The sequence below is a fragment of the Parus major genome, chromosome 2, assembly GCF_001522545.3.
Source record: "Parus major isolate Abel chromosome 2, Parus_major1.1, whole genome shotgun sequence".
NCBI lineage: Eukaryota > Metazoa > Chordata > Aves > Passeriformes > Paridae > Parus > Parus major.
In genome coordinates this window covers 47,467,556-47,494,304 of record NC_031769.1, presented here as the reverse complement: position 1 = coordinate 47,494,304, position 26,749 = coordinate 47,467,556, and the positions used below count along the sequence as shown (strand labels likewise).

The window sequence follows — 26,749 nt, the reverse complement described above, 5'->3', positions numbered from 1 at the left end:
ACAAATGACGCTGCACTAGCCTGTGAGAAATAAAAAACTACTATGTGCAGACCCCATTGTCAATAGGAAATCAACACTGTTCTGCAGGGCAAGGATTTCATTCTCAGCTTTTGAGATTTTGGTAACATCTTTACATTTAAAATAACCCTTGAGATTATTTTGATACCTATTTCTGCAGGGACACATGAGGAGGAAAATCCTTGCTTTTGCTTAGAAAGGGGTGAATTGAGTTAAATGCATTAAATCATTCAGAACTAATATGCAGAAACACAGCTAATTAGTACCAGAGGACTAAATTCACATTTAAAGCACAAATTCACACAAGAGAGACCAATAAAACACCCCAAGCTGATCAAGCTCACTGCCCTGAAAAAAGTTCTTCCCACTTCAGGGAAGAAGACTGCCACTTCTCAGATCTTCTATAAGTGCAGAATCTTACCTGCAGAAATATTGTCCCAGTAAGGGGATAGGAACTCGTAGTGACCCAGCTGTATGATCTGAAACAGCTCCTCCTGATCACGGTCCTGACTGCGGAAAGGGGGAAAGCCGCAGAGCAGGATGTAAAGGATCACACCAGCTGCCCACATGTCCACTTCAAGGCCATAGCCTAAGGAAGGAGGGACAAACCATAAGTCTTGCTTTAAGTCTTGTTTCAGAAAGAAAACTCACAACTGAGGAGGAACTGTTTCTTGGAAATAGAATGAAAAAGAAGCACAGAATCTCTGCTCAGCTTCTCAGAAAGATAAGGTGAGCAAAAGAACGAGTGGCTGGTACACCACACTTACAAGCTGCCCTTTATTAGCTACAACTCTCACAGAGTCTCTCTTTCCCACATGTTTCACAAACACTGTCTCACAAGGCCAGTGTCAACTGGAGACTAATTGAGGAAACAGAGCACATATTTCTAAAATAGTCATCCTCAGATTCCCTTCAGAAAAGTACTAGGAGTGCCAAGTTTCCATTGAAATTGGATATAACTGGAGATGTGCAACTCAGCTCCACAGAACAAAAACCAGAAATAGATTTTCTTGAGTCACCAACAAAACTGACTTCTTTCCAGGTCTTCATCTTTTTGGAGATGATATCTTCAAAATTCCCAGTGATGTGAAACACGTTTTGAATTGTTACATAAATTTAACATACACATTCACACCGACTTTGCACCATCAGGGGCTTTGGAAAGTTGTTTGGATTACAGTAATGAAACGGGGCTGGCTACTCTTAGGTTGTAACATGAACTTTTGGTCATTTCCCCCCTTCAGCTGTTATTATCTATGATACTTTATGGCTTGTCTGCTTGGAAGCCAGTTATATATTTGCACAGACACTAATAATGCAAATATAACTGATGTCATGCTTGTGTTTGTTAAAAACTAAGAGGTTTCCTTTCCTAAATTACACTGCTAGCCAACCTCCTACCCTGAAAAAACATTTCAGTAGGTTGAAACATTCTGGACTATTTCCATTATTAGAAAGTTCAGCATAATTGAAAGATTTATGACAAATTAAAAATATATACACTCACCCTTCTCAGCAAGTATTTCAGGAGCAACATACGTTGGTGTTCCACAGACAGTAAATATGGGTTTTGTAACCTGCTTAGCAAGGCCGAAATCTGCCAGTTTCAGTGTAGTAGATTTATCTGCATTGTGCTGAACCTATATCCAAACATAATACGTATATATGTTTAGTCCAGATGCATTTTAAAACAGCAAAATATAAAGGAAGCAGAAAATTAAACAGGTCTAATAATAGTACTAATACTGGAAACAGTCTTCAGAACATGGGTCTTTCCCCCTGTACACTAAGAGGGTCCATTTATTTAAGAGGATAAGCAGTTAGGGAAAAAAAGAAAACTTTGTTCTACAAACTCTGGCACACTGCAACTTCCAATAAATTAACAGAATGAACACAAAAAAGAACCAGGAGTCAATTAAATATTATTATTTCCTCTTGAGAAAATAAAGTGTTCTTTTTCCCTGGGAAAACAAAGAATTATGTTGTGGGCATCTTTATGCTCAAATGCAATGAGCCCAGGTAACTTACTGACTTAATTTTTGTGTTTTAGTCCCAGATAGCAGCTAAGTACCACACAACTGCTCAGTCACCCATCCCCCATTTGCAGTGGGATGGGAAGGAAAATCCAAAAAATCAGTGAGTTAAGAACAATTTAATAATTGAAATAAAAGTATAATAATAACAGTAGGAATTGTAACAACTATAATGAGGAAAGGGGACAGGGAAACAGACCAAGAAAAAGGAATAAAACCCAAAAAAACAAGTGCTGCACAATACAACTGCTCACTGCCCAATGACCCCAGCCCAACTCAGCCCAGCCATCCCCCAGCACAGACCAGCAACTCCTGGCCAACTCTCCTCAGTTTATTTACTGAGGAGAATGTTCCAGGGCATGGAATACCCTCCCAGCTTTTGGTACACCTGCTACCTGGCAAAGCGTGGGACACGGAGAATTTCTTGACTTAGGATAAGCAGTGCTCAGCAGCCACCAAAACATCAGTGTGCTATCAATGTTATTCTCATACTAAATCCAAAGTACAGCACTGTACAGCTAAAATCAAGACACATGGGAAGTGTATCTCCAACATACTGATCTAACAACAAAATAGAAACCAACAAAAGCTTTACTTTCTTTCCAAATTTCTCTGCTACTCTACCTGTTGCCCTGAAACTAGATTAGTAATGGTGACAACACAGCAAGAGTTGTAGAAATAGGTTCATGCAGAATGACCTAATTGTGCCTTTTCAGCAGTTCTCATCTCCTACAGCCACCTGGCAAGTAGTCAAAATACTTTCTTCAATTCTAACTTTGTATTCACAGGTCTTTAGCATTACTTTATAATGCAATTAATGAAGGGTTATTTTAAGAAATGAAATATGTTAATGACATAGGCAGTGGGATCCAGCACACCCTCAGCAAGCTGGCAGGCAACACCAGGCTGAGTGATGAGTTTGACATGTCTGAAGGATGGAATGTCATCCAGAGGCACCTGAACAAGCTCAAGAAGGTTGAGCCTCATGAGGTTCAACAAGGACAAGTGCAGGGTCCCACATCTGAGCCGGGGAAATCCCCTGTATCACTACAGAATGGATTATGGATTGAGAGAAACCCTGTGAAAAGCAATTTGGGGTAGCTGGTAGATGAAAAACTGGAATGAGCCAGCAGTGTGCACTCACAGCCCAGAAAGCCAAGCATATCCTGGGCTGCATTCAAAGCAGCGTGGACAGCAGAGCAAGGGAAGGAAGGGATTCTGCCCCTCTGCTCTGTCCTGGTGAGACCCCACCTGCAGTGCTGCATCAGCTCTGGAGGCCCAGCACAGGAAGGACATGGACCTTTTGGAGCCAACCCAGAGGAGGGCTGGGAAAGAGACATGGAGCACCTCTCCAGTGAGGAAAGGCTGCATGAATTGTGGTTGTTCAGCCTGAAGAAAAGAAGGTTCCTGACAGACCTTACTGTGGCCATTCAATAAATAAAGAAGACTTAAAAGAAAGATGGGGACAGGCTTTGTAGCAGGGCCTGAAGAAACAGGACAAGGGAAAATAACTTTAAACTGAAGAAGAGTAGATTTGGACTAGATACTAAGAAGAAATGTTTTATGATGAGGGTAGCATAACACTGGAACAGGTTGCCCACAGAGGTGGTAGATACTCTATCCCTGGGAACATTCACTGTCAGGTTGGACAGGGCTCTGAGCAACCTGGGCTAGTTGAGATATCCTTGCTCATTATCAGGGCTTGGGCCAGATGACCTTTAAAGGTCCCTTCCAACCCAAACTATTCTAGGATTCCATATTCAAAGGCCAAGAAAAAAACAATGCAACAGTATAATTAAATAGATCCATATGCTTAATACTAGTGATTGACGCTCAAATATTCTCTGAGAGGTAAAAAAGTCTTTAATTTCCTTTAAATGAAAAACTGTTTGTCCCTGGAACTATGGGGAACAGATCAGCAGCTAAAATGTCTACAAAAAAGCCACGTATACCTGGACTTGGTTTTGAATGGACAAACCAGAATATAATGTGACAGGTATACTCTGTGCTTTAACACCTCGTATTTTGCCATCAGACACCGCTTAAGAAAGCCAAAAATTCAGGATGATCTCTATTACCAGACAACTAAAGGCACAGATGTGACAAAATTTGCTCTTGTACATTACAGATGACTAATTCCCATTAATCATCTTTATAGAGACCGTAAGCATGCATCCAATTTTGATTAAAGAAAATGGGTTTGGACTTTTTGGTGGATTTTTGCGGGTTTTTTTTCCTTTTAAGAAACAAAAATTATTGTATTTTTTAATGCAATACAAAAATAAAAAAAAAATACAGTAAAGACTACTAATCTGTTTTTACCTTCTTTATAAAAAATGTGCAAAACTGGAAGGATTGACTGATGGCCCAGAACACTATGTGGCCATTTAGAAGGATTTCAACAGACCTGAGAGACAGGCAGGGCAGAACCTTTTGAAATTTAACAAAGATAAGTGCAGGGTCCAAAACCTGGGCAGGAATAACCAATGCATCAGTACAGGCTGGGGGCTAACCAGCTGGGAAGCAGCTCTGCAGAGAAGGAGCTGGGGGTCCTGGGGAACAACAAGCAGTGCCCTTGTGTACTATTCTAGTTTTGATTAAGCAAAATATTTGGGGTTTTTTTTGGCTGCTCTTCCATGAAAAAATGTTTTTCAGTATGAAACTGAAAATAAAGTTTACTACAACCATGCAGTCAAAACTGCAAGAAGCTAAAATGCCACAGCCATTTTCTCTATTATATTATGCAACCATGTGACAATCTTTTACCACCATGTGTTGTGGACACAAACTGACAAAAATGGCAAAAAATTATAAAAGTAACATCTGCTTTGTAGAACAACATCTATCTATAGAATTTATATTCTATCTATAAGGTTAACAGTGTTAAGATGTTACAAAAATTCACAACTGAAATGCTCAATTTCATATGCAATATAAAAACATGAGCATGAATGTATTTAATGTATTTAATTATATTAATATATTATATGAATATTATAAAATATATAAATGTATTTAATTACATAAGAAAAGCATGTCACATGGAATTTCAACTACCCTGCATACTACTGTACTAAGACAAACAATACTGAAACGTTTATTCACATTTTTAGAAAACAGCAGGGTGGTGGGAAGGGTGGAGAACACAATGGTCTTAATCCCAGTCCCAAAATCTTCAGATTTCTAGCTTTGTAGAATGCACTTACACTTTTTCTTTTCTCAGGATGCCAGACTCCTAATCTCCCTTTACAGCACAAGGTGGCAACACAGCACCATCTGTTCTTTCAGGACAAAACCACTGAGCTTCCACTTCACTTATCAGCGGAGCAGGTAGGAACAGCAGGAACAGTGGGTATATTTTCACAGCTTTGTGACAATCACTTCAGAGACAGCATGTAACCTGTCAGCAAGCCTGAAAACCTCAGCCCAGAACTTAGTAGCTTCACTAATGCTGTGCTCAGAACAACTCAGTCAGCTCAGAGAATTCCCCTTGTCCCCAACTTCCTCCTGTCCCATCTAACTTTACATCACCTGGCATCACCTTGAGCATGCAAATATGCTTCACTGTAGAAACAAAAGCTTCTCAGGTTCTTTTTAATCATTCCTGAGGCCAGGCTACATAGCAGTATTACACAAATGCACTACCTGCTCAAGAGAAATCTAACCTCCGACATTCACAGTATGTATTCCATGCAATGGTGAGAACAAAGCAAAAATAGTGCTGCCTGCCTAGACATAATTGAGGTAAGAAAGACCAGCACACTTCGATACATTTTCTATAGAGAGGCAATTTTGCCCATACAAATACTTATGTCCTTCAACTGCCCGCATCTGGTGGCCTTGGACTATAGGCAGTCAACTGCACACTACTTACTCAAATACAGATGACATGTCAGAATATTAGAATATTCTGAGGATTTCTAGCTATCCCAGCCATACAACTGGAAGATTACAATATAAGGCCAAATTCATCTTCAAAGGAAAAAAAAATAAAAAAACAAACCAAAACTTTTCTTCTTCTCTCCTGTCTGCGGATGACTCTTAGTACTTAAAGCCCTTGTTTGATTTCATATCTACCTTGTGAAATCCATCAGTGTGTTTAAGCTGATGATTTACAACATTAATCTTTCTCTGTATGCATATATATATGGTAGCACAGATTCTTCTTATGAAATAATGAAAATAATGAAACCCAGTTAGCCCATGTGACATTTTTCATCTGGGAAACAGATAGAGCTTAAGAAAAATTACTGCTTACACATTTGAGTTTCAGATATCCCTTCCTGCTAGCTAGAAGAACCTCTGTGAAAAATCTTACAGAAAATTCTGAAAGTTACGACAGGTAAGTGGTTAAACAGGATTTTGACTCACATGCACTCAGAAAACTGTCAGTGCTTTGTATGCATGTAAATAGTGTTGGAAAATGGACAGTCCTTTGTATATATGTAAATAGTGTCACAAAGCTCAAGGGCAGAAAGGCTATACCTAAAGTTCTCATACATGAAAACTTGAGAGACAGAAAAAGGAGCAGGGGGTAATCTCAAATGCAAAAAAACTGTAACACTTGTGAAGTTGAGTTTTGACCACATTAGCATGAGAGGGAAATGTGCAAGGAGATGAGTACACAATCACAAATACAGCCCTCTCCCTTCCCCCTAAAAAGGGGTGAGTTTTTGTCTTTTACAGCTACAACCTGGAAAAACAACAGCACATTTTGGGCATTAATTTCTCACTCACAAGTGAAGAAATACCAGCAGCTGTAGAATTAAACAGTCCCTTACCTAAAAATCTTGCCAGCAAATCTTGCTCCAGAAGGCAGAATGAAAGAAGTGACTGGCTTCATTTGGGAGACCAAACACACCACACTGCCCATCCTTGGCAGCAAAGGTTTTCCTACTGAACACCTAGTCTAAAATGAGGTGATTCTGTTAGCAGATGGGAGGGAGTCGTAGCAGCTGTCTTCACACCAGCTGTCAAACAGATTTTGTTTTTGTAGCGCAAGTCACCACCCTTCTGCCTCACAGCTATGCTGCAAGGAGCCTGATCAATGTGGGCAGACACGGTAGTGAAAGAGGGAGGGGGAAAAGCAGAAAGGATGACGGTGGCCTGCTGCAGAAGTTTATAACTAGAGGACAGTTCCACAAGAGAAACTGAAGTGCAGTGAACTAATAGCTAAACCAGGTTTCCAACCTTTTCCTGCGTCAATATTGAATTTTACAATTTACTAGATATCAAAGTATATTTCTACCTTTTCTTCTGTGGGGACAGAAACTGCTTCCCTTCTTTCCCTAGTTGATTATTTTCATAAAACTTAGGGAAATATTTTTTCCCAGATTGCTGCTTTTCTCATCTCTTGTGACAATTAGCCAAATGTTTAAAAGTCATTAGGAACACTGTTAGATTCTCACACAATGCAGGTTCAGAGCAGACACACACATTTTCTTTGTCAAACAGGCCTTCTCATCCATTTCCCATTTTCTTGGAGGGGAAAAACAGAAGATAAAGATTACAAGGTTCACCTGACCAAAAGAAAACCCAAAGTAGGACAAACAAGTCAACAGCCTAAAAGTACATACCAATATTTTGACCTCTGTGTACAAAGTCTAGGTAGACAAATTGAGATTTAAACACCCTTGGTGCAACAAGAGATATCTCACAAACAGGGACATCTCTGCAGGATGCTGGAACTTGAAGCACTTTGCTTCATCTCCTGATGCTCCTGCTCCACCAGCAGCCAATGAGCCCATGAAATTTGCTTCAATACTTTTGTTACTGTTCAGCACTGGCTGATGGTAAGATTAGTGACAGCTCTCCTTCTTTCTTTGCTGCCCCAGCCACTCTAAAGAGACAGAGGCAGCACACTAAAAAGACAGAAACCCCAGAATCTTGCTCAGATGGCCTGTATTTATAGGAATACTTACTAGATAGCAGGTGACCTATCCAATACTATCAGGACCTTATAAACTCATTTGCATGGTTGAATAGACTTGCTTTCCAAAAGGATACTTTGTATACACAGTAACTAGTACTGGTATGCACAGAAAATTAACAGCAAGTTGAAACTAGAACAGGTAAAATTTTATTTCCTGCAGTGTTTAGGTAACACTGTTCTTGTATGACAAAATACCTAAAGTCTGGGTGCTGCTCTGTCCTTGAAAAATGTATTCTGACTTTCAGAATGGGCATCGTGATTATTTCAGAGCTACACAATGCTGCCACTGCCCAGCATTCTCTGTTTTGCAGTTCTGTGAACTAAATGTGAAAACAACCAGAACAGACCTTTATCTTGCCCTTCTTGGCTTATCTACATCACTGTGATGATTATGTATTATAGAGGGAAATGAAGCATCAGATCTCAGGTGTTTCACATGCACTAGCTTATTTTCAGAAAATAGGAAGGAGCAGGACCTGGTTCATAATGGAAAATCAGCTTCTGGAAAAAGCCATGCAGTTCTAAGTGAAGTTTTGTTCAAACTTTTTGCAAAGGAAGCACAAAGGCAGGGCCTACAAGCCCACTTCTGCCTGCAAACCTGCCAGTTGCATTCATTCTTTTATTTACACAGAGCTCACACACCAAAGATTTTCATTAAACTAAGCAGGATTCATAGCAGAACCTAATAAGGATGCGATTGCTCAGTTTAAAGGTTTGGGAGAAACTCTTACAGCCCAGCCTTGTGCAACCTCTGTGTTATCCTTGAGGCTACAGTGCTGCTTTCCTCCAGAAATTCACAATGATCTCTGTGCAAAATTAATTCACTTAAAAGCACTGAATGGCCCATAGGACTAAATAATCTATTACTTTTTTTTTGTTGCCTGTTTGGCTGACTGTGAACTTCCACAAAAGCTGATAAAATCCATTTTGTTACAGACTGGCAAATACTTGCTATTTATCTGTTTATTAGGAGATTTGGAACCCTAATACAAGAGTGTAATACATACTTAGTAAGGGAGATTTGTTTACTGTTACAGTCCTACAATGGGTACCTTGTAAAATGTCAATACTACAAACATTTCTATGCATATTCACACATGTCAGTAACTCTATTGACTTCAGTGCTGGATGCAAAGAATGCAGCCTCAGAAATGTAATGGTTACAAGAATTTTTTCTCTTTGGCATGAAGTTACTCCTTGAGCTGACTTTAATGCTGTATTCACCATTTTACTGTCAGATCATTTCAATCATCTGAACAATACTTCTGCTTCTAAGCAAAGAAATTGTCACAGATAGAAATCACTATTGTAGAGGACCAGCACAGTAGTCTTCAAGATATACAAATGCAGTGGACAAAAAGTCCAACAAATAAATAAGATAAATTAGAAGTTTTAATAAACTTCAGTCTGCAAGGAAGATGCTTTACGATTCATCCTTGGACACCTAAGAGTCAGATGCTAAGTAACAGGTTGATTTCTGAAACATACAAATGCTCACTACCCCTGAAGGTCTGATAATTTTTACTTGAATTCCTTTCAATTGCGGCAGCCACCGCTATCCGCAATGAACAGCAGATCTATGTAAAGCAAACTGCAACTGCAATTTCACTTCAAAATTGCACCCATTTTTTCAAACAGTCCTGCCACAGCACATTATTTTTGCATGGGATTTGCTTAAAACAATTCAAAGAACCGTAATTGGAAGGAAAATAAATTCAGTTCCTGCATAAATGCAAATGTTTGACAATACTTACCAAAAGATTCTCCGGTTTGAGGTCCCTGTGGACAATGTTCTTGCTGTGAATATAAACCAGTGCTTCACACAGGTCAGTGATCATGACAGCAGCATCATGCTCCGTGAACTTCACACTTTCTATGATTGCATCAAATAAGTCCCCTCCTGGGACATACTCTAATATTAAGTAGATCTCAGCTTCTGTCTCATACACCTCAATTAAGCTTACTATATTGGGATGAGAGAGACTCCGAATAATCAGGATTTCACTTTCCATCATGTCCTCCTTCCCCTTCAGCTTGGATTTATCAACAATTTTCATTGCATAGATCTGATTGGAATCACAGTGGCGGCATTCCTTCACCACTGCAAAGTTCCCATCCCCAATAGTTCTGCCAATCTCATAGTGTTTTTCCACATCAGTTCTGCTTTTAATGGCATACCTCCGGCTTGTGCTTTCCAATCCCTGAGCTTTGTTGTCTTCTTTATTCACTCTGCGCTCCCCTGTTTTTTCTCGTCGAGTCACATCACTCTCTCTACATGTGGCATTCCCCTCTCTTCTGGCAGTTTCCTCTTTAGCCCTTTGTCCCTCTCTGCCCTCCCTATGTGTTTTAGACATTTTCTCAGCATCCCTCAGAGAGTCTTTCTTTAGCCAACCACTTTGGCTCATTACACAGCTACTTCCATTATCTTCCTTCACTTCATGAGATAGCTGAAGCCCTTCTACGGCATTCTTCCTGATTTTTACTACTTCCTTCCCATGGTTTTCATGCTTCTCTACATCCCTTTCTTTCTCAATGCTCCTCTTCTGCTTCTCCAGCCCTTCATTAACAATCCTATGTAGCGGCTTCCACATCCTCCTACTGCCATTATCTTTCCAGCCAACTTCCTCACCCTCCAGACAAGTCTCAGGAGACTTCCGGCACTTCCTGACTTTTGTATTTCTTTCTACGTGGTACCTCTGACACGCACCTGCGTTCAAGTCTCTATTCTCAAATGAGGCCTCAGCCTGCCTTTCCCTCCGTAACTTTTCTCTGGCCTGCCTTTCCTGTTCACATTTCTCACACCTCAGCACCTCCTCCGAACTGTCTTCTAAGCCTTCCTCAGAACTCCTCTCATGGTTAAGGTACCTTTCACTTTCTCGTGTTTTCCTAGAAGGCTTCACTCCGTGCTCACCACCCCAGCTCTCTCTAGTCCACTTTTTTTTGGTTCTCATTTTTTCCTCTTGCTTTGTCTTGGCTTGACTTTTTCCCTCATGTCCAGCCACCAGCTGGGAAGACAAGCCATCGCTGCAGTTCTTGGTCATTTCTGTCTCATCAAAGCCACTGTCTACTTTTGAGGCCTTGTCATACAGCCCACTCTTCAGCTTTTGGGACTGCTCCTCATTCTGCTGAATGGCAGCACTGGCAGCATAAGGATTTTCAGGATAAAGCTCTTGTAATACCACTTCCAGGTCCTTCAAAGTGAGGGGCTCCCTCCCCATAGCTATGAACGCATCACCTTCCCTGAAGAACTCAGAAACACTTCGGATTTCTCTGCCTCTCAGATTGTACAGCTTCCTCACACGGTCATTCTTCCAACGAGGAAATCCCAGAGCTTCTGAAATGTCAGCCAGCAGCTGCTCAAAGGTCTGTACTGATCTCCTGTTGAGAAGCAAGGTTATCCTCCTGAGTGTGCGTCCCCCGGGTTTCACCACTGTAATTATCCTTGGCTTCACAGGACTGTGCTCTGAATGTATCGTGTGAAAACCATTGTGGGGACTGAAAAGTGAGGACCTGTGGCTGCTTTCACCCAAACATGGTTTTCCATAGTTTCCACGACCAACAGGAGGACAAGTCCCATGTAGCTTCCTCTCTTTCACTTTTGAGCCTGCATTGTGTGGCGAATGGTCCAACAAGCCTTGGCGTCCTAAGGCAAACAAAAAGCAGGAATATTAATTATTTTGCATCATCAGACATCTTGCAGCAATAGTTTTCTACATGTTCAGTGCATGTGACCTCAGAGATTAAGGGTAGGTGACTTCAAGGCCTATAACAAACTTTTAACTACCACAAAGGAGAATCTTCACACAGTTGCAATTACAAACATTGCCAGGTTTGTGAGAAAATCTAAATTCATTTTGTGATAGGGGAATGTCATTTAAAAAATAAAAATATTGAACACAAACAGATCTTTCTTCTAAATCCTCACATCTTTCAGAAACCCTCAAAGAATAGCAGGATTGCATTTAGATTGTTTAGTATTCTCTTATTAATATATCTCACATAAACTCACTCAACTCCTTTCTGAACCCAACTGCAATTCTGGCCCCTGTAAACCCTGTGGTGATAAGTTCCACAATTACACTGCATGAAGTAAAAGAAACTAATTACTTGTTTTAAAATTACTACCAGATGGCACTCTGTGCACAACCTTACATCTTTATAAGTAATTATCTCTTCTTCATTTTCCCTGGACCTTATATAACAGATTAAATAAATTCTTTTTAAAAAACATTACATTTGCTATAATTTTACAGTCATTTTATTGGTTATCTAATAGTAATGTAATTTAATCTTTTGCCTTAAAAAAAGGGCATCTTAGTTTTGTTTGATAACTGGACTCATGGTTTTCAATACTTTGCATTGAGTTTTTTATTCTAAAAATGATGTAAAATGACACAAAGTTCTAAGCATTCTCTGGGGACATCGACATTTCATCTTAGAACATCATCAAAGAAAATGGCACCATTCGTCACGGGTAATTGTGAAAACAACTGAAAACATAACATATGGTTATGGACAAACCAAGCTATAACATAATTCCCTGTCTATCAGCAAGAAGATAAGAATAAAAATTCCCCCCAAAAGTATTCAGAGCTGCTGTACTTGCTAGGATTAAAACCTGCTTACAATGCATTTATTTTCAGCCTCGAGAAATTAACTTTCGGAATGAGATCACAAAGTGTTCCCAAGCCCAGTTAATAGCCTTGCTCTTCAGTTGGGAACAAACATTCAATATATATGAACTAACAGGACCAGGACAAAAGGCAACAGCCAGAATGGTTAACAAATCATTACTGGGCTTTTCTCCCAGAGAATTAAGTCCATTTTCATACATTACTACGATTACTATGATATTACTGTGATTATAGTTACAGTGCAGAGGCCAAATCCTCAAAGGAAAATCTGCACATATCAGCATTTCTCTTGGTGTTAGGCCCATGCCTACTACATTTTGGGTTTTGAGTGCAAGAGAAGTCATTTTCGGTACTTCATGCTACATATTATTTGTCCTTTCCATCAAGACATGACAGAGTGAAGAAGAAATACACCTCCTCATCTAGAACAACAAAAAAAAGGCAAAACTGCAAAAGTGCTGCAGTAGAGCATTCACTTGCTCTGCCTCAAAAAAAGTACGCAATAGGCCAGGGCTTGAGTGCAGAAAGCACACGAGGAGACACCGCTATAGAATCCACTCTGCTGGTGGATTATGTTGGCTCTGCTTGATGCAGGATGATGGATGCTCCTTAGTTGTAATACTCTCACCAGCTAAGCACTGTGTGCCCCCTGGCATGTCCCTTAACTCTTGGCTTCAGTTTTCTTCCCCTGCCAAATGAGATAGATGCTTCTTCTCCAAACAAATATTACAAAGAAGCCCAGCTGCCAGCATGCTGATTGAAGACGTAAGCATTATATAAGAGCTACGTGTGACTAATGCTTGGTGGTTGTACAAGTTATTTCTGTCTTCATTCTGCTTTTTAAGGATGATCTCTTGTTATCAAAAGATGACTACATACGTGCTAGTGATTTTGCAACATTCACGTATTTACATTCCACCCAAAATAAAGCTTACTGTGAATGGAGAGAAAAAAAAAAATCAGCTGTAATAACAGTTCTCTGAAATCTAAATCAACTCCACAACATGTTAGTTACCAGGAACTGAGGAAGCTCTGAATTTAATCAACATTTCCAGGTTCTCGTGTACCCACTGTCATCAAAGCTTTATCTTGCTTATGGGAACTGTGAGTAACATTTTTACTGCTTATAATCCTGGTACAACATAAAAACAATGGTGCACTACTAATGATTTTTCCCACAGATTATGTTCCTCTCAGTTATGCTGCTATTATCATATCTTTCTATAAACCATTGATTTTAAGTGTTTGGTTGTACTGTTGATTGTTTCAATTACCCAGGCATCAATTATGTTTCCTTTCTTCACTAAATTGGCTAAGCCTTGAGGAGAAGACAAGCTTATTTTTTAATTCTGTAACTAATGCAATAAGAGCAGTTTTATGTCATTATTAAGAACAATACAGGAATGCTTTGTTCTTTTTAAAGTGACTTGATTCCTAGCCAAAAACACTTTGACAAAAGCCGCTAGTTGATATTTAACCATGTTCGCTATAGAGTAGAATTGCATATTCGTCTGTGACAAGAAATGAAATAACTGCTTAAATCATTGCATGAAAGAATCTTCTAATATTTTCCAAGAAAAGGGGAAATGTCAAATTTTGTCAAAATGGTGGTCACAATGAGTATATATATTACATACAATAAAAAATGCACTTCAGTTGTCTGTTACAATTTCAGTGATAATTTCTGTTATTTTCCAGTTATGCTATATTTATCTGATACACAAGAAGCAAGCCTCAATCTGTCAGGAAAGTGCATATGCTTAAAGCGGTAACAAGCATTTCTAGAAAGCCTTCAAAGGTCACACACATACCCAAATCCTATAGCTACAATTTATATTGCTTCAAAATCTTGTTTCCATATTTATATACAAGTGGGAGAAGGAGGAAGAGGGAGGTGGTATGAGAAACACACTTCAATGAGTTCAAGCACTGGCAAATTATACATCTGAGAATAAAATGTGCTTTTTCTTTTGCTGTCCTCCTGAGCGCTAATGATTATTAAATATAAATATTCCTCCAAAATGTTAAGATGGATTGATGAGTGTGTCTGGGTTTATCTTTATACACATCTATCCATATATTCTTGTGTATTACAGATTATCAGTGGTGCAGCATGGCCAAGGAGGATGCTGAGGCTTCATGGATGGACAGGGGTGAGGCAGCACAGCTGGTCAAGGGCATCCTTCATGCCACCTAAACTGTGCACATGGGCACAGGGAAATGAAAACTGAGCTCTACCCACAGAGCTCTACATAATGAAGACATGATGATCTTGGGCAAACACTGACACCAACTCTAGAGAAGCATGGAGGATGGAACAAACTGGGATTTGGGGGATCAAACAGGTAGCAGAAACACGAAATTTAGCACCTATGACCAAAGCACAGGCTGTCCCTACAGAGAAAATATGTTCCCCTGCAGGGAGCACAGCTTCTGTGATTCATTTTAAAATTTACAAATCATTTGTGATCATCACAGTCCATCCCACTGTGGGGGTGGGGAGAGTGGGAAAGCATGGGGAGAAATCACAAAAATTCCTCTAGAAGACATTTCCTTGGAGTGTTTTGGATCATATTCTGGACATGGAGTAAAATTAAATGAATTCTGAAGCTCTGAAGAATTTGTGTATACAGAGCATTAACATCTATATCTTAAGGAATTGCCTGGCTACACCAGCTAATATAGCAGACAAACAGAGTTTGCCAGAGCTCACCCATTGCAACTAAAAATGTATTGCTGCCATTTGTCTTTCAAAACTTATCCTTTCCCTTGGCCAGTCCATAAGCTTTTGCTCATTAGTTAAAATATTGCCACTCAGCTTGCATACTTCTTGGCTCTCCTGCTGGAGAGCACAGTTTCAGTAATTAACTGAATGGTTCACCATTCTGCTATCAAGTCACAGGTTGAAGCGGAATTAAATTTTTACAAGGAGTTTTACAACACAATTTAAAACAGAAGGCAGCAGTGAAATAAGATCTAGGTATGGCATTGCTGTGAATAAGATGTTGTTATTTAAGCCCTACAATTTCTTTATAAGGCTTTCACTTACAAAAGCAACCGTGAAAAGGCCCAAAAACATTAGCAGCAACTAAACTTGCACATGACAGAAACCGTGTATCTAGGAGTTGTTTTGATATACTGGTCCCAATATAGGACAAACACTGTTTAAGTGGGCAGAGAAAGGACAGCAGTACAAATGTCTGTTTTTTCCTTAAGAAATTTTCTGCTGAGGGCATGTAAAACAATGACCACAGGGGATAAAAAAAGAATAATCTTACTTGGAACAGAAAACATTTGATTCCTTTCACACTATTAACAAGCATCTTCAAGTACTAGACTATGAAGAATGTCTCTGGCACTGAACTCAGAGGAGCCAAGTACGTAGCTTACACAGGTTACCACTGTGCATCAGCAGTCAACTCCAGGATGAAATCTGAGTCCTATAGAAATGTGCCATCCTGTCTCCTCTCCTTGATGTAAATTATTTAAAGTTGCAACTTCCAGGGCTAATGCACACTTTTAGTGCCCAAGACTGAAGCAGCAACATGGCAAGTCCCAGTTCACTAGATTAGATGCACAGAAACAAAACATGATCACAGGCATCCTTTTACAGCAAGTAAATTTTACATTATCTACAGCCCCACTGTTGCAAACACTACTGGTGAATTTTTCTCTGAGGAGTCATACCCTCTCTTTCCTCCCCTGCTGTTCATCCTTGCTCTCCTGACATGTTTTACATCATTTTAAGGCAGAGATTTATTATTTTTTAGTCAGGACTGGTGGTTATTTCAGCAACAAGAGGCAGACACACTGCATCAGTTTTGACCAGATAAAATCCTGAGTAAAAAAAATAAAAAAAGAAAGACAAATTTCACAAAGACTGAATCAAGACAGTGTCAAATGTAGCAGGACAGTTGCTGTTGGTTCCAACCTGAGCAAGCTCCAAATACTCACTCAGCTCAGAGGTATGGAATTGAAAATGGAAAAGGAAACCTAGAGAAGAACTGGACTGTGAGGATAAGAGAAAAGAGGAATTACAACAGACTGTAGAGAAGGAAGCAAATAGTGCCACAGTCAGACACTGTCTGACACACAGCAGCTCCTATGAACTTTTACACCCGCTGATAGCAATTTCCCTGAACTTTACTGGCACAGTGGAAGCAGATGAAGACCGTAATAGGGAAGCAGTAAAACATGAGAATGAGAGCGGATCAAGAAGCCAGGTAGAATGCCAAACTTAGACAAAGAGATGAGATTGGAAGTCAGCAACAGAACTATCCTCACATGGTCTGCTCCTTTGCAGCTCTCCATAATAAGGAACATCTACCTGCTTTTGTTGCACTTGCTATATTAGCTTATGTTGATTTATATTTTTTTAAATAACAAGAAGAACTACATGTACACAAAGAGGGGAATACATTAAGAGAACATTAGCAAGGTTCTCAGTGAGACAGGAGAAAATTAGAATTATTACCCACATTACATTGCATCAAAAGCAGTATGGCCAGCAAGTGAAGGGGGATAACTTCTCCCCCACTCTTCCATTCTCAAGAGACCAGAAGTGCTGCACCCAGCTCTGGGGCACTTGACAAATGAAGGATGTGGACATGTTGGAGCAACTCCAGTGGAGGGCATGACAGTGATCAAAGAGCTGGAGTACTACTCCTATGAAGACAGAGTTGGGGATGTTCAGCCTGGAGAAGGCAGCAGCTCTGGGGTACCTTAGAATGGCCTTTCAGTACCTAAAGGGACCTAGGAGAGAGCAGTAGAGGGATTTTTACAAGGGCATGGAGTGATAGGACAAGGGGGAATGGTTTTAAACTGAAAGAGGAGAGACTTAGACTAGATATGAGGAAGAAAATTTTACCGAGGGTGATGATACAGGTTGTCAGAGAAGCTGTGGATGCCCCATCACTGGCAGTGTTCAAGATGGGGCTCTGAGCAAGCTGGGGTGGTAAAAGGTTCCCCTGCCTGTGGCAGAGGGCGTGAGACTAGATGATCTTCGAGGTAACTTCCAATCCAAATAATTTCTTTTGTGAATTCACTTCCTCCTTGCATACAAGACAGTTTAGATATATATATACAATTTTTCCTATGTCTACTCCAGACCCTCTTTCTCAGGTAAACTGGATTAAGGACCATGTTGTAGAGAAATTTATGTAACTAGAAGAACTGAAGTGTGTGAAAAAATGTAGGAAGATCAGTTTCTCTGTTTAAGGCACTGCAGACCTGAAGAACTGGATTTTGTCTCAACCAATTCCAATTGACTTAATCTATACTTTTCAGAGAGGATCAGCCTGCCAGCCAAAACAACATTCTGAGACATGATCCACAAACCTGCTCAGTGCTCACAGCTATGAGCACATATACTGGAAGAGGTACTTCAGACCACAACATTACACAACACATAATGTTAAATTATCCCAAAATTCAGGACCTGGGCATCTCAAGTTGCTTTCTTGCCCAGATTGAAGTACTTCTGACTTTATTTTCTGCACCTTGGCTGCCACAGAATGCAGCACAAGCTCTTCCTTTGCAGGTATTACAGATAGGCTAATCCACATTTGTTACTGTAGAAATAACCATGACAGAAAAGCCCAGAAGTTAATAAGCCTGTATTAACAGCAGGGTTCAAAAAACACACAGCAGGAGGCATGAAGTGCCAGGGTAAACAGTAGAGTAGGCTCATTACGAAAGCTTTGTCCACCACACACACTGGTGGAGACAGAGCCCCTGGGGATAAAAATGCCAGCATCTGATAATGTAACTAATGTATATATCTTAATGCACAGGAACATGGGTTGGGGGAATAGCAGTGCTAATCAATAGTCATAAAAGCTTGACTTTGTAACCTGAATAATATTAGATTTTAACTACCTGGCCTCACAGAAATACATTTTTTAATACATTTAAGAAATACATTGAACAAGCCTTATGTGCTCAGAACACATTCTGATGGTAAAGCAGTTATAAACTATACTATGGTATAAAATATTATTGTAAAGCATATGGTGTTATAACCATGGGTTACACGATCAAATAAAAAAGCACAGTCTTTTTAGATGACCAAAGTGTATTTTATTCAATTAGATTGACTGAATTTGGAAAAAAAAAAAAAAAACAACTCATTATGGTATTTGCATGAATTCTTATCTGCATTAGCTACTGAAGCAGAAGGAAAACAAAACCATATTTAATATTATTTATCATCTAGATTAATTCAAAAACAGTTTTATACTGTAGCACTGGGAAAAAAAGGGGGGGAGGGGAATCAGTTATCAGTTTAATTTCTATAACATCCTTTCTACACGCCTAAATGGGCATTTCTAGTCATACTCATGGCAGCACTTCCATGTCTAATATGCACCAGTACAAAGGGAGATCAATTGCTGACCCAGTCTAACCCAAATTGCAGAAAATGAAAGCCACTCAGGAGTTCAGACAGTGTTCTAAGTTCACTGAAGAAAAAGTAATTTGAGCTCACATACAAGAACAAAAAAAAAAATCAGAATAATATCTTCATCTCATAAATATACAGTCTTAGCCCTAAAAGATCATATAAAATTAGTATGATGGGATTCCAAGTTCTTTATCTTTCACAATTTCACATCAAGCATGCCTAAATTCACATGCAATATTATTTTTCCTATAACTGTCAGTCCTGCAAACTCAGCTACGTGTCAAGTTGGGTTCCTTCTGTCCCACACATCACAAACAGAACTAAAGCTTCTCCCAGCCAAACTGTCTGGTCCCATTAGGTGAGTTTCCAAAGTGTCAGCTGCAAGGAAAGAAAATGTCCTTAGTGGCTACACCTGGACTTCAGGGCTATGGGAGACATGCACCTCTGGACCCTCTCTTTGGCCTCCTGAGGGCAAGCAAGACCTCAAAACTTTGCATTGTACACCTTATCTTCAGCACATCTGCTTCATATTTTAAGAACAAACATACATTGTGCCATGCAAGCTGCAAACCAGAGATCCCCAAATCTTTCAGTCCCATAAGTGTTCATTCTCATTCTTCCCCAGTCTCTCACACTAGAAAGAAAGAAGCGAGTCTACTCTCTTCCCCCTGGCTATTTATCTCTCCCTTTTCACCTCCTGTTTTGGGACACAGACCTCAGAGTTAATGGGAGATCCCAGGGAACAAAGAGCACTAGAGCAGCTAAAATCAGGCAGTTGTTACAGCAGAGGAGCTCCTAAGATGAGAAGGACTGTCTAGAATGACAGTCTCATGGAAAAACTTTGCAGTTGGCTGGACTTCAGCAGAGGGAGGGAGCCTGAGGGATGCCCACATTGGAGAACACTCCCTTGTGGCAAAGGGAGCTCTGGACATTTCCATTCTGAGGATGGATGGTGCCTCTGTGACACCCTCAGCCCCAGTGTGAGTGTCAACCACAGCAAAACACTTGTAGGAGGCTCAGCATGCCACAGCATGTGACCATATTTACTGTATGAGAATCACGATGGATAAGTGACATTTAGCAGCCACCTTTCCTTCTTTCTCCTCAAAGATAAATTTACAGTTTTCTTTGCCTTATTCCCCCCCACCCCCTTCTCCTTCACTGAATGTTCAGAGCCCTGTTGCAGTCAGTGCTGGTGTTCTCCTGTCCAGCTCATCCAAGAAGGGAGCAGCAGGGTCTGGATTGCTACAGAGCAGCCTGAGTTGCTCTTTGTGTTACACCTGCCTTTCCAACCTGGCAACATGCTGGGGCAAAAATTACCTTCCCAGGTGCTTATCTTCTCCCCCTGCAGGCCCACAACCACCCCACTATACCGCTGCAGGTTTTCTAAATCAAGCCATTTGTAATTAAAAAATAAAATATTTACAGCAAACACAGATGGTTACTGCCATGTGTTAGTGTTAAACTGAGCTGAATCACACCCAGAGCAGCAGATGAAGGTAAAGATTTCATGGAGACTGGTAATGACTCACAAGTGCCATAATCTTTACTTTTTTTTTTGGAGCAGAACCCCACTTTCATTATCTTCTTCCTGACATTTTAAGGGTAGCAAATTAAAAAGCAAGCATAAAGAAAAGTCTTATAGAGAAGTATACAGATGCATAATCTGTAAAGAACTATGTGAAATGTAAGACTGCACGTGAAATGAATCAGTGCCTTTGGAGGTGTGAGGTTTGGTTTAAGCTGCATAAAACCAAAAAAAGAATATTATGAAACTGCTCATTTATTTAATTTCTTTCAAAGACAACAGGCTGTGTATTTTATTGGGAGCAGCCATGGCTGCTATCTGCAATTTGCTTGCTTTAGGGTCTGCCCCAGTAACCAGGGAAGTGAGCTCTGCAGTCCAGGACTTTCCATCAAGGATCTTTCAGGAGAGGGACAGAACTGACAGAGGGAAACAAAAACATCTTACACAAATGTGGCATTTGCCAGAATCCATCTGGCAAAGCCCTCCATGTGTCTCTCCAGGCTCACTGTACAGCAAGTTTCACTTTCACGTTGATGCTCTTGACTCCTGAAGTACAATATAATTCAAATTAATTATTCATGTTTCAAATACGCTTTCAACTGCCTTTTAGTCCTGTTAGCCAACAATGCCTCAGTCAAAGGAGCAGGATTCTGTTTCTTCTTGTGGGAGACTTTATTTGCATTGCTTCCTAAATCTCAACTTGATGACTAATCTGTTGCAACTGAGCAAACCCAGTGAAAATAAAAGAGCCTGCAGAGGTGTCACCGAGAGTTTAATTAAGCTTCCAGATCCTTTATTACCAATAACCTTGTTGCATAACTAAAGGAAAGACCCGCCAGAGTCTGATTCTCCATCTGGTTTGTGAAAGGGGAAATCACACAGAAGTTTTCTTTGTAAATATAGCACATTTAAGAGATGTTAACTCACACACAAAAGTAGAATTCCCAACCCCATTATTACAGAACCACTTTTTCAGAAAAGACTCGTATATTAAAGTCAACATTGCAAAACAAATTGTTTCACAGGACTTATAAAGGAAGATGGCTTTCTCAGGGAAAACTAAAAGCCAGTGCTAATTAGACTCAAAAACATGATGACAAGCAGAAAGATCATGATTTTCACATCACCAGACATTTCCCAGCATTTCCATTAACTACATTATTTGGTGTGATGAGAAAACTAAAACCTGGAGAATATATGTAGGCTAGCACTATTGATGGAGTGGGAAATGCTGTTTTGAGAATGTCTACTGAGAGTTTCCTCCATGAATATGTGGCATAATTGTTTTGCATTCTTACAATAATTAGACTGCATAAACAATGCTAGCAACAGAGAGGAGATGGTAAACATGCCTGACTTTCATTTGCACTGAAAGCCAGGTAAGATGGACAATGTGCAAGCATTACCAAAACTCCAAATTTATATTAGAATCAATCAAGGCAGTAGCTCCCACTCTTTTCTCATTGTTTCCAGAATCTAGTGAACACTCCAAAAGGAGAGAGCCCATATCTTGAAATTGAGAAAAACATGGAAAACAGTATACTGTTACAAAGAGAAATGTCACATTAACCTCTTCAACTACCACATTTTCAGCTCTGATCAAAGTTGCACTGAAGCTAATTAAAAGATTCACATCAGCTTCAGTGAGATCTGGATCAGATCTGAGGCAGCTAAAATCACCATACTGTTCTGTTTCTAATTATATTTACAAGAAAGATTCTAATTTTATTTACAAGAAAATCTATGTAACACAAATTTCCAATGTTGTTAAATGTCAAGGAATCATTAAGTTAAAGGAAATGAGAAAATCAGTAACAAAAACCAACTCAATTCACCCTAGAGCTGTGAGAAGAAGAGGAGGAAGAACCAAAAATGTCCCTTATTTTTACAAAACTATAGATGTTTCTGCAGAAAACAAACCAAGGTAGGTAATCTTGGAATGGGGAAATGAATCCCACACAACTTCCCTTAGTCACCACATGCTGTAAGTCCAGCCAGTGCCAAAATCGTGATGCTTTGCGGAACCTGACCAGAAAAAGCAGCAGTGAAAACAGACACAAAGCTTGTAGTGACACTACCAGATAAAGATACATTCAAAAATCAGACTAGCATGTCCAAGGTAATTAATTAACTTGAGTATAAAAAGAAACAAATATAGATGAGGTAACTTAAGCACTGCTCAAATTCAGAGGTTTGAACAGCTGCCACTAACTTGAATTAAACTGAGTTATCTTAGCTTTGCTGACGGTTTAAGTCCAATTAGCCAATTCAGGTTAATAAGCCACAGATGGAGATTTATCAGAAGCTAACTCTCAGCTGGTGTGTCCGAACATCCTACAGAAATTTTCATGGAATTGCTGTTTCAGAAGATCCACACCCATTTATACTACAAGAAAGGGACTAACCCAGCAGGATCAGTTTCATCTGGAAAGCTGAAGGGTGGCTTCCTTTGGTATAAAATTCAGTTACCTCTTGAGAAGAGCATGAATTGCCATAATAACTGCACTTCTACTACATAAAGCAGCTATAATATGTTTTGTAAGCTTCATTTCACTTGCTGGCTGTTTTGGGAGTCTGCTAAGTTCTCAGCATTTCAAAGTGTCAAAACTGCATTCAGATCATATGAAAAAAAAAAACAAACACAGGAAGCATCAAGAGAAAAAAGGGGGGCTAAAGGAAAAGGAAACAAGGAGGTTGGAGGACAAACTTGCACATATGCACATTCTCATGTCCCTATAAAGTCAGTATCAAAAGCATACATAACAAATTATCAGGTTTAAAGGATAAACTCTTAGTTCAATCCAAAAGCTCAGAGGAAGGAGCTATAAACTTTTTATGCTATTGAAAGGCATTGGGGTTTTTTGTTGGTTTTGGATTTGTTCTTTTTTGAAAAAGGAAGCCTTTTAGTACTTGGTGTAGTAAAGTTTCAGTTCATGAGGTTGTTCCCAAATACCGTGTCTCACAACCTGAAAACTGCTCCACTAGCTCAAACCAGTGGCCCGTCCAGTCCTGCTGACATTGCATACTGAATGTACCCTGAGGAAGGCAGAAAATAATGCTGCACAGGGAAAAGCTATGGAGTAGTTCTCCTATAAACATCTGCTCAGTTATTAAACAGGAGTAAAGTGATATAACTAGAGAAGCCAGGGGATGCAAGGGCAGAGCCAGCATTCTTCCCGAGCGAGATCTGGCTACCACATGTCACATCATCTCTATCTGACACAAGATCCCTCCCCACGCTTTGAGCCCCTGCCTGTAACCCGTGTACCTCCAGCCGTTGTGATTTCCCAGCTGAGGAAAGATTCATCAGCCTCAAGTGTGTTTTAACACACAGTTGTGCAATGCTTTAAAACCCTTACAGCGCATTCTATTTACTTTGTTTTGCAGCGTATCAGCGTGCTCTGAGCAGCCCGCAAGCATTCACTCCGAGCGAAGAACTCTCACGCTGACTATTAAGAGCGCAAGTTACTTCAAATCTTCAATTTTTATGGCAGCACAGATGACACCGTGCGCTCCTTTCTGAGCGGCAAACGCTGACTTCACACTCAGGCTGCCAAGCTTGCCCGGCTCTCTCAGGCTCCGAAAGGGGCACAGCCGGCGTGACCCGCACCCAGCAGCGGGGACTGGTTCTCGGTGCTGCAGCAGCTCCCGTTCTGCTTCCCAAAGCAACCCGCTTCCCAGCGAACTCACTGCACTAGTCTCCTCTACAACACAAAACTGTGGGGGCGAAGGGGCTCCTCTTCAACCCAAAATACAGGCAATTAAAGGAGCACGATGAAAAAAAAACACCCCAACGCCGGTCCTTCGGGGACCTCTCTCCCCTCCCAAAGCCCTCGCCTCAGCCCCATGGCCGAGAGTCAGTCTCCAGCCCCCATTTTCCAGCCCAAACGCACCCGAAAGCTTCCCCCGCTCACCGCGGACACGCAAGGACCTGGCCAGGAACTTTCGCCGCCGCCGCCCCACGTCCCCCTCAGCCGGGGCGCGGCGCCGCCAGTTCTCCCCCTCCTCCCGGAGCGAGCCCTCGAGCTCGGACCTGCGGGACCAGGGTGCTGCTGGGGCGGCTGCCCGCGGGCAAGGGGCCGGGGCAAGGGGCCGGGGGAAGGAAGGGGCACTCACCCTGGCAGTGGCAGCAGGAGCCCGGCGCGGGGTGGAGCGGGGGCGGCGCGGCGGCCGGCATGGTGCGGGGGCTCGGCTCCGGCCAGAGGCTGCCCTCACGGCACGGCACCTCACGGTCCCTCCGCGCCGCCTCCCGCCTGCCGGCGCAGTCAGGGAGCGGGAGGGAGGGGACCCGGCGGGGAGGCGGCGCCGCGCACCGGCCACACCGGCGGTCACACCGCCGCACCCTCCCCGGCCTGCCCGCCCTCCCCGGGGCTGCCCCGCCGGCGGCGCCGCCTCAGAGCCCGCCCGCCCCCGCGCCGCTGCCCGCCCGGCTCCCGCCTCTCCCCAGCGCCCCGCTCGGCCCCGGCCGCCCGCATGTCCTCGTGTGCCCCCCAGGCGGGTGTTTGTTCGAGCCCGGGGGGCTCCGTGCGTCCCCGCGGGTGTCCCCAGCTGGCGGGATGTGGGACGCTGCTCCCAGCAGTGAGTGAAAACGCTTTTATTGTCGCCCTGTAGATGCCAAGTAGATTTGGTAAATCATTCACAGAATCACAGAAAATGCTGAGTTGGAAGGGACCCTCAAGGATCCTGGAGGCCAGCTGCAGGCTCTGCACAGCACCGTCCCCCATGTGCCCGAGAACATTGTACAAGCACTTCTTGAGCTCCGTCAGGCTGGTGCTGTGACCACGGCCCTGGGAGCCTCTTCCAGGGCCCAACCACCCTCTGGGGGAAGAACCTTTTTCCCGATACCCAACCTAATCTTCCCCTGACACAACTTCAATTTCACTTGTATTAAAAAAAAACAAGCGCCAAACTATGTAAATAAAGTAAATAAAAATAATGCTGGATGCATGAACAGCTGGTTGACCAACATCAACATAAAATATGAGTAGAGCGTTTATTTCATCCAGGCTGCCCATGGGATACTACCTACATGGCTACACACCTGAAAAATAAGCAAATGAAGTGATAAGCCACAAAGTTGATTTAAGAGTTGTATAAATGGAGATTGATCCCCATACCATGCTACAAAAGGAGATGCAACTTGATAACTGCACATACTACAAACTAAAAGATCCTTCACCTTTGCAGTTGAAATGTATAAGAAAGTCAGTGTCTGGAAGCTGAAGGTGAGTAAATTCAAGTAAGAAATGTTATTGTTGGGAGTGAATAATCACTGGCACAAATTGTGGAGGGAAGCTGTATTTTATTATTTGGAAATAACACAAGATGTCTCTTGTAATATAATATGTAAATACTGTATGAATATCTGATAAATACAGTATCCCACCAAAGAAGTTGGAATTACATGCAATATTTAGTGGCCAGAGATATCCAGTAGGTCAGACAATAAGATGTCTTACATCATTCTGGCATCAAACTGTATGAACAGGACAAAGCAGAACATGCTAAACCTTTGTCTGATTTTTGTCATTTACTGAAAGTATTGTCAAGCTGCCCTGTTTAATAGCTTGTCTTCTATGATTTTTCTTCCAGGGTATTTAACCATTTTTGGGGCAACAGAGTCTATCACAAGCACCTTTGTAAAAGTAGACCTTGAACAGTATTTTCCCTGAAATGTATTTCACTGTGCTTCTGAAAAAATGGGTATAAAAAACTCAAATATCTTTACTCATTCTTTGACACTGAGAATTTGCATTTGGCTAGGCTATGTGGTGAGTGAAACTATGTAAAATAGAAGTATAGACAAAAGCTGTCTTATAAACAAGTTTGACAACTCAGGTTGTCAAAATCTTGCAACACATTATAATACCAAAAAGATAGCATAATTTCACCATCTTTTGAAATTTTCATGTTTGCTTAAAATCTCAGAAACTTTCAAATTCCATGTTTCTTTTTTTTCTCTTTTTGCTTTACTCCTATATCTAGAGCTTGTTGCTTTGCTCCAATCCTGCAGTCATAATTATCTGTTTGCCCTGTGTATCAAAGTTAGTTTCAAACAACAGATCTTCAGTATTAGAACTGCCTGAAGGAGCTCAACTAAGGCGTTGTTTTTCAGTCATTTTCACATGTGCAGTTTGTGTCATATAATGGGTCACCTTTTCTGACACACCCAATGCCCATGTGAGATCTTGGCTTCAGTAAACA

General features: G+C 41.1%; 1 protein-coding gene across 1 annotated transcript in view; it reads right to left on the bottom strand.

Moving 5' to 3' along the window:
* Window positions 1–24,845, bottom strand: part of DCLK3 (doublecortin like kinase 3) — a 30,978-nt gene extending 6,133 nt beyond the window's left edge. Inside the window, exons 1-4 of the mRNA XM_015619452.2 lie at window positions 24,662–24,845; window positions 9,738–11,626; window positions 1,526–1,658; window positions 440–607 (exon numbers count right to left, since the gene is read on the bottom strand). Of these exons, the coding sequence (XP_015474938.1) occupies window positions 440–607; window positions 1,526–1,658; window positions 9,738–11,626; window positions 24,662–24,722 (2,251 nt within the window). The 5' untranslated portion in view covers window positions 24,723–24,845. The remainder of the gene's footprint in view (window positions 1–439; window positions 608–1,525; window positions 1,659–9,737; window positions 11,627–24,661) is intronic.
* Window positions 24,846–26,749: the final 1,904 nt, after the last annotated feature.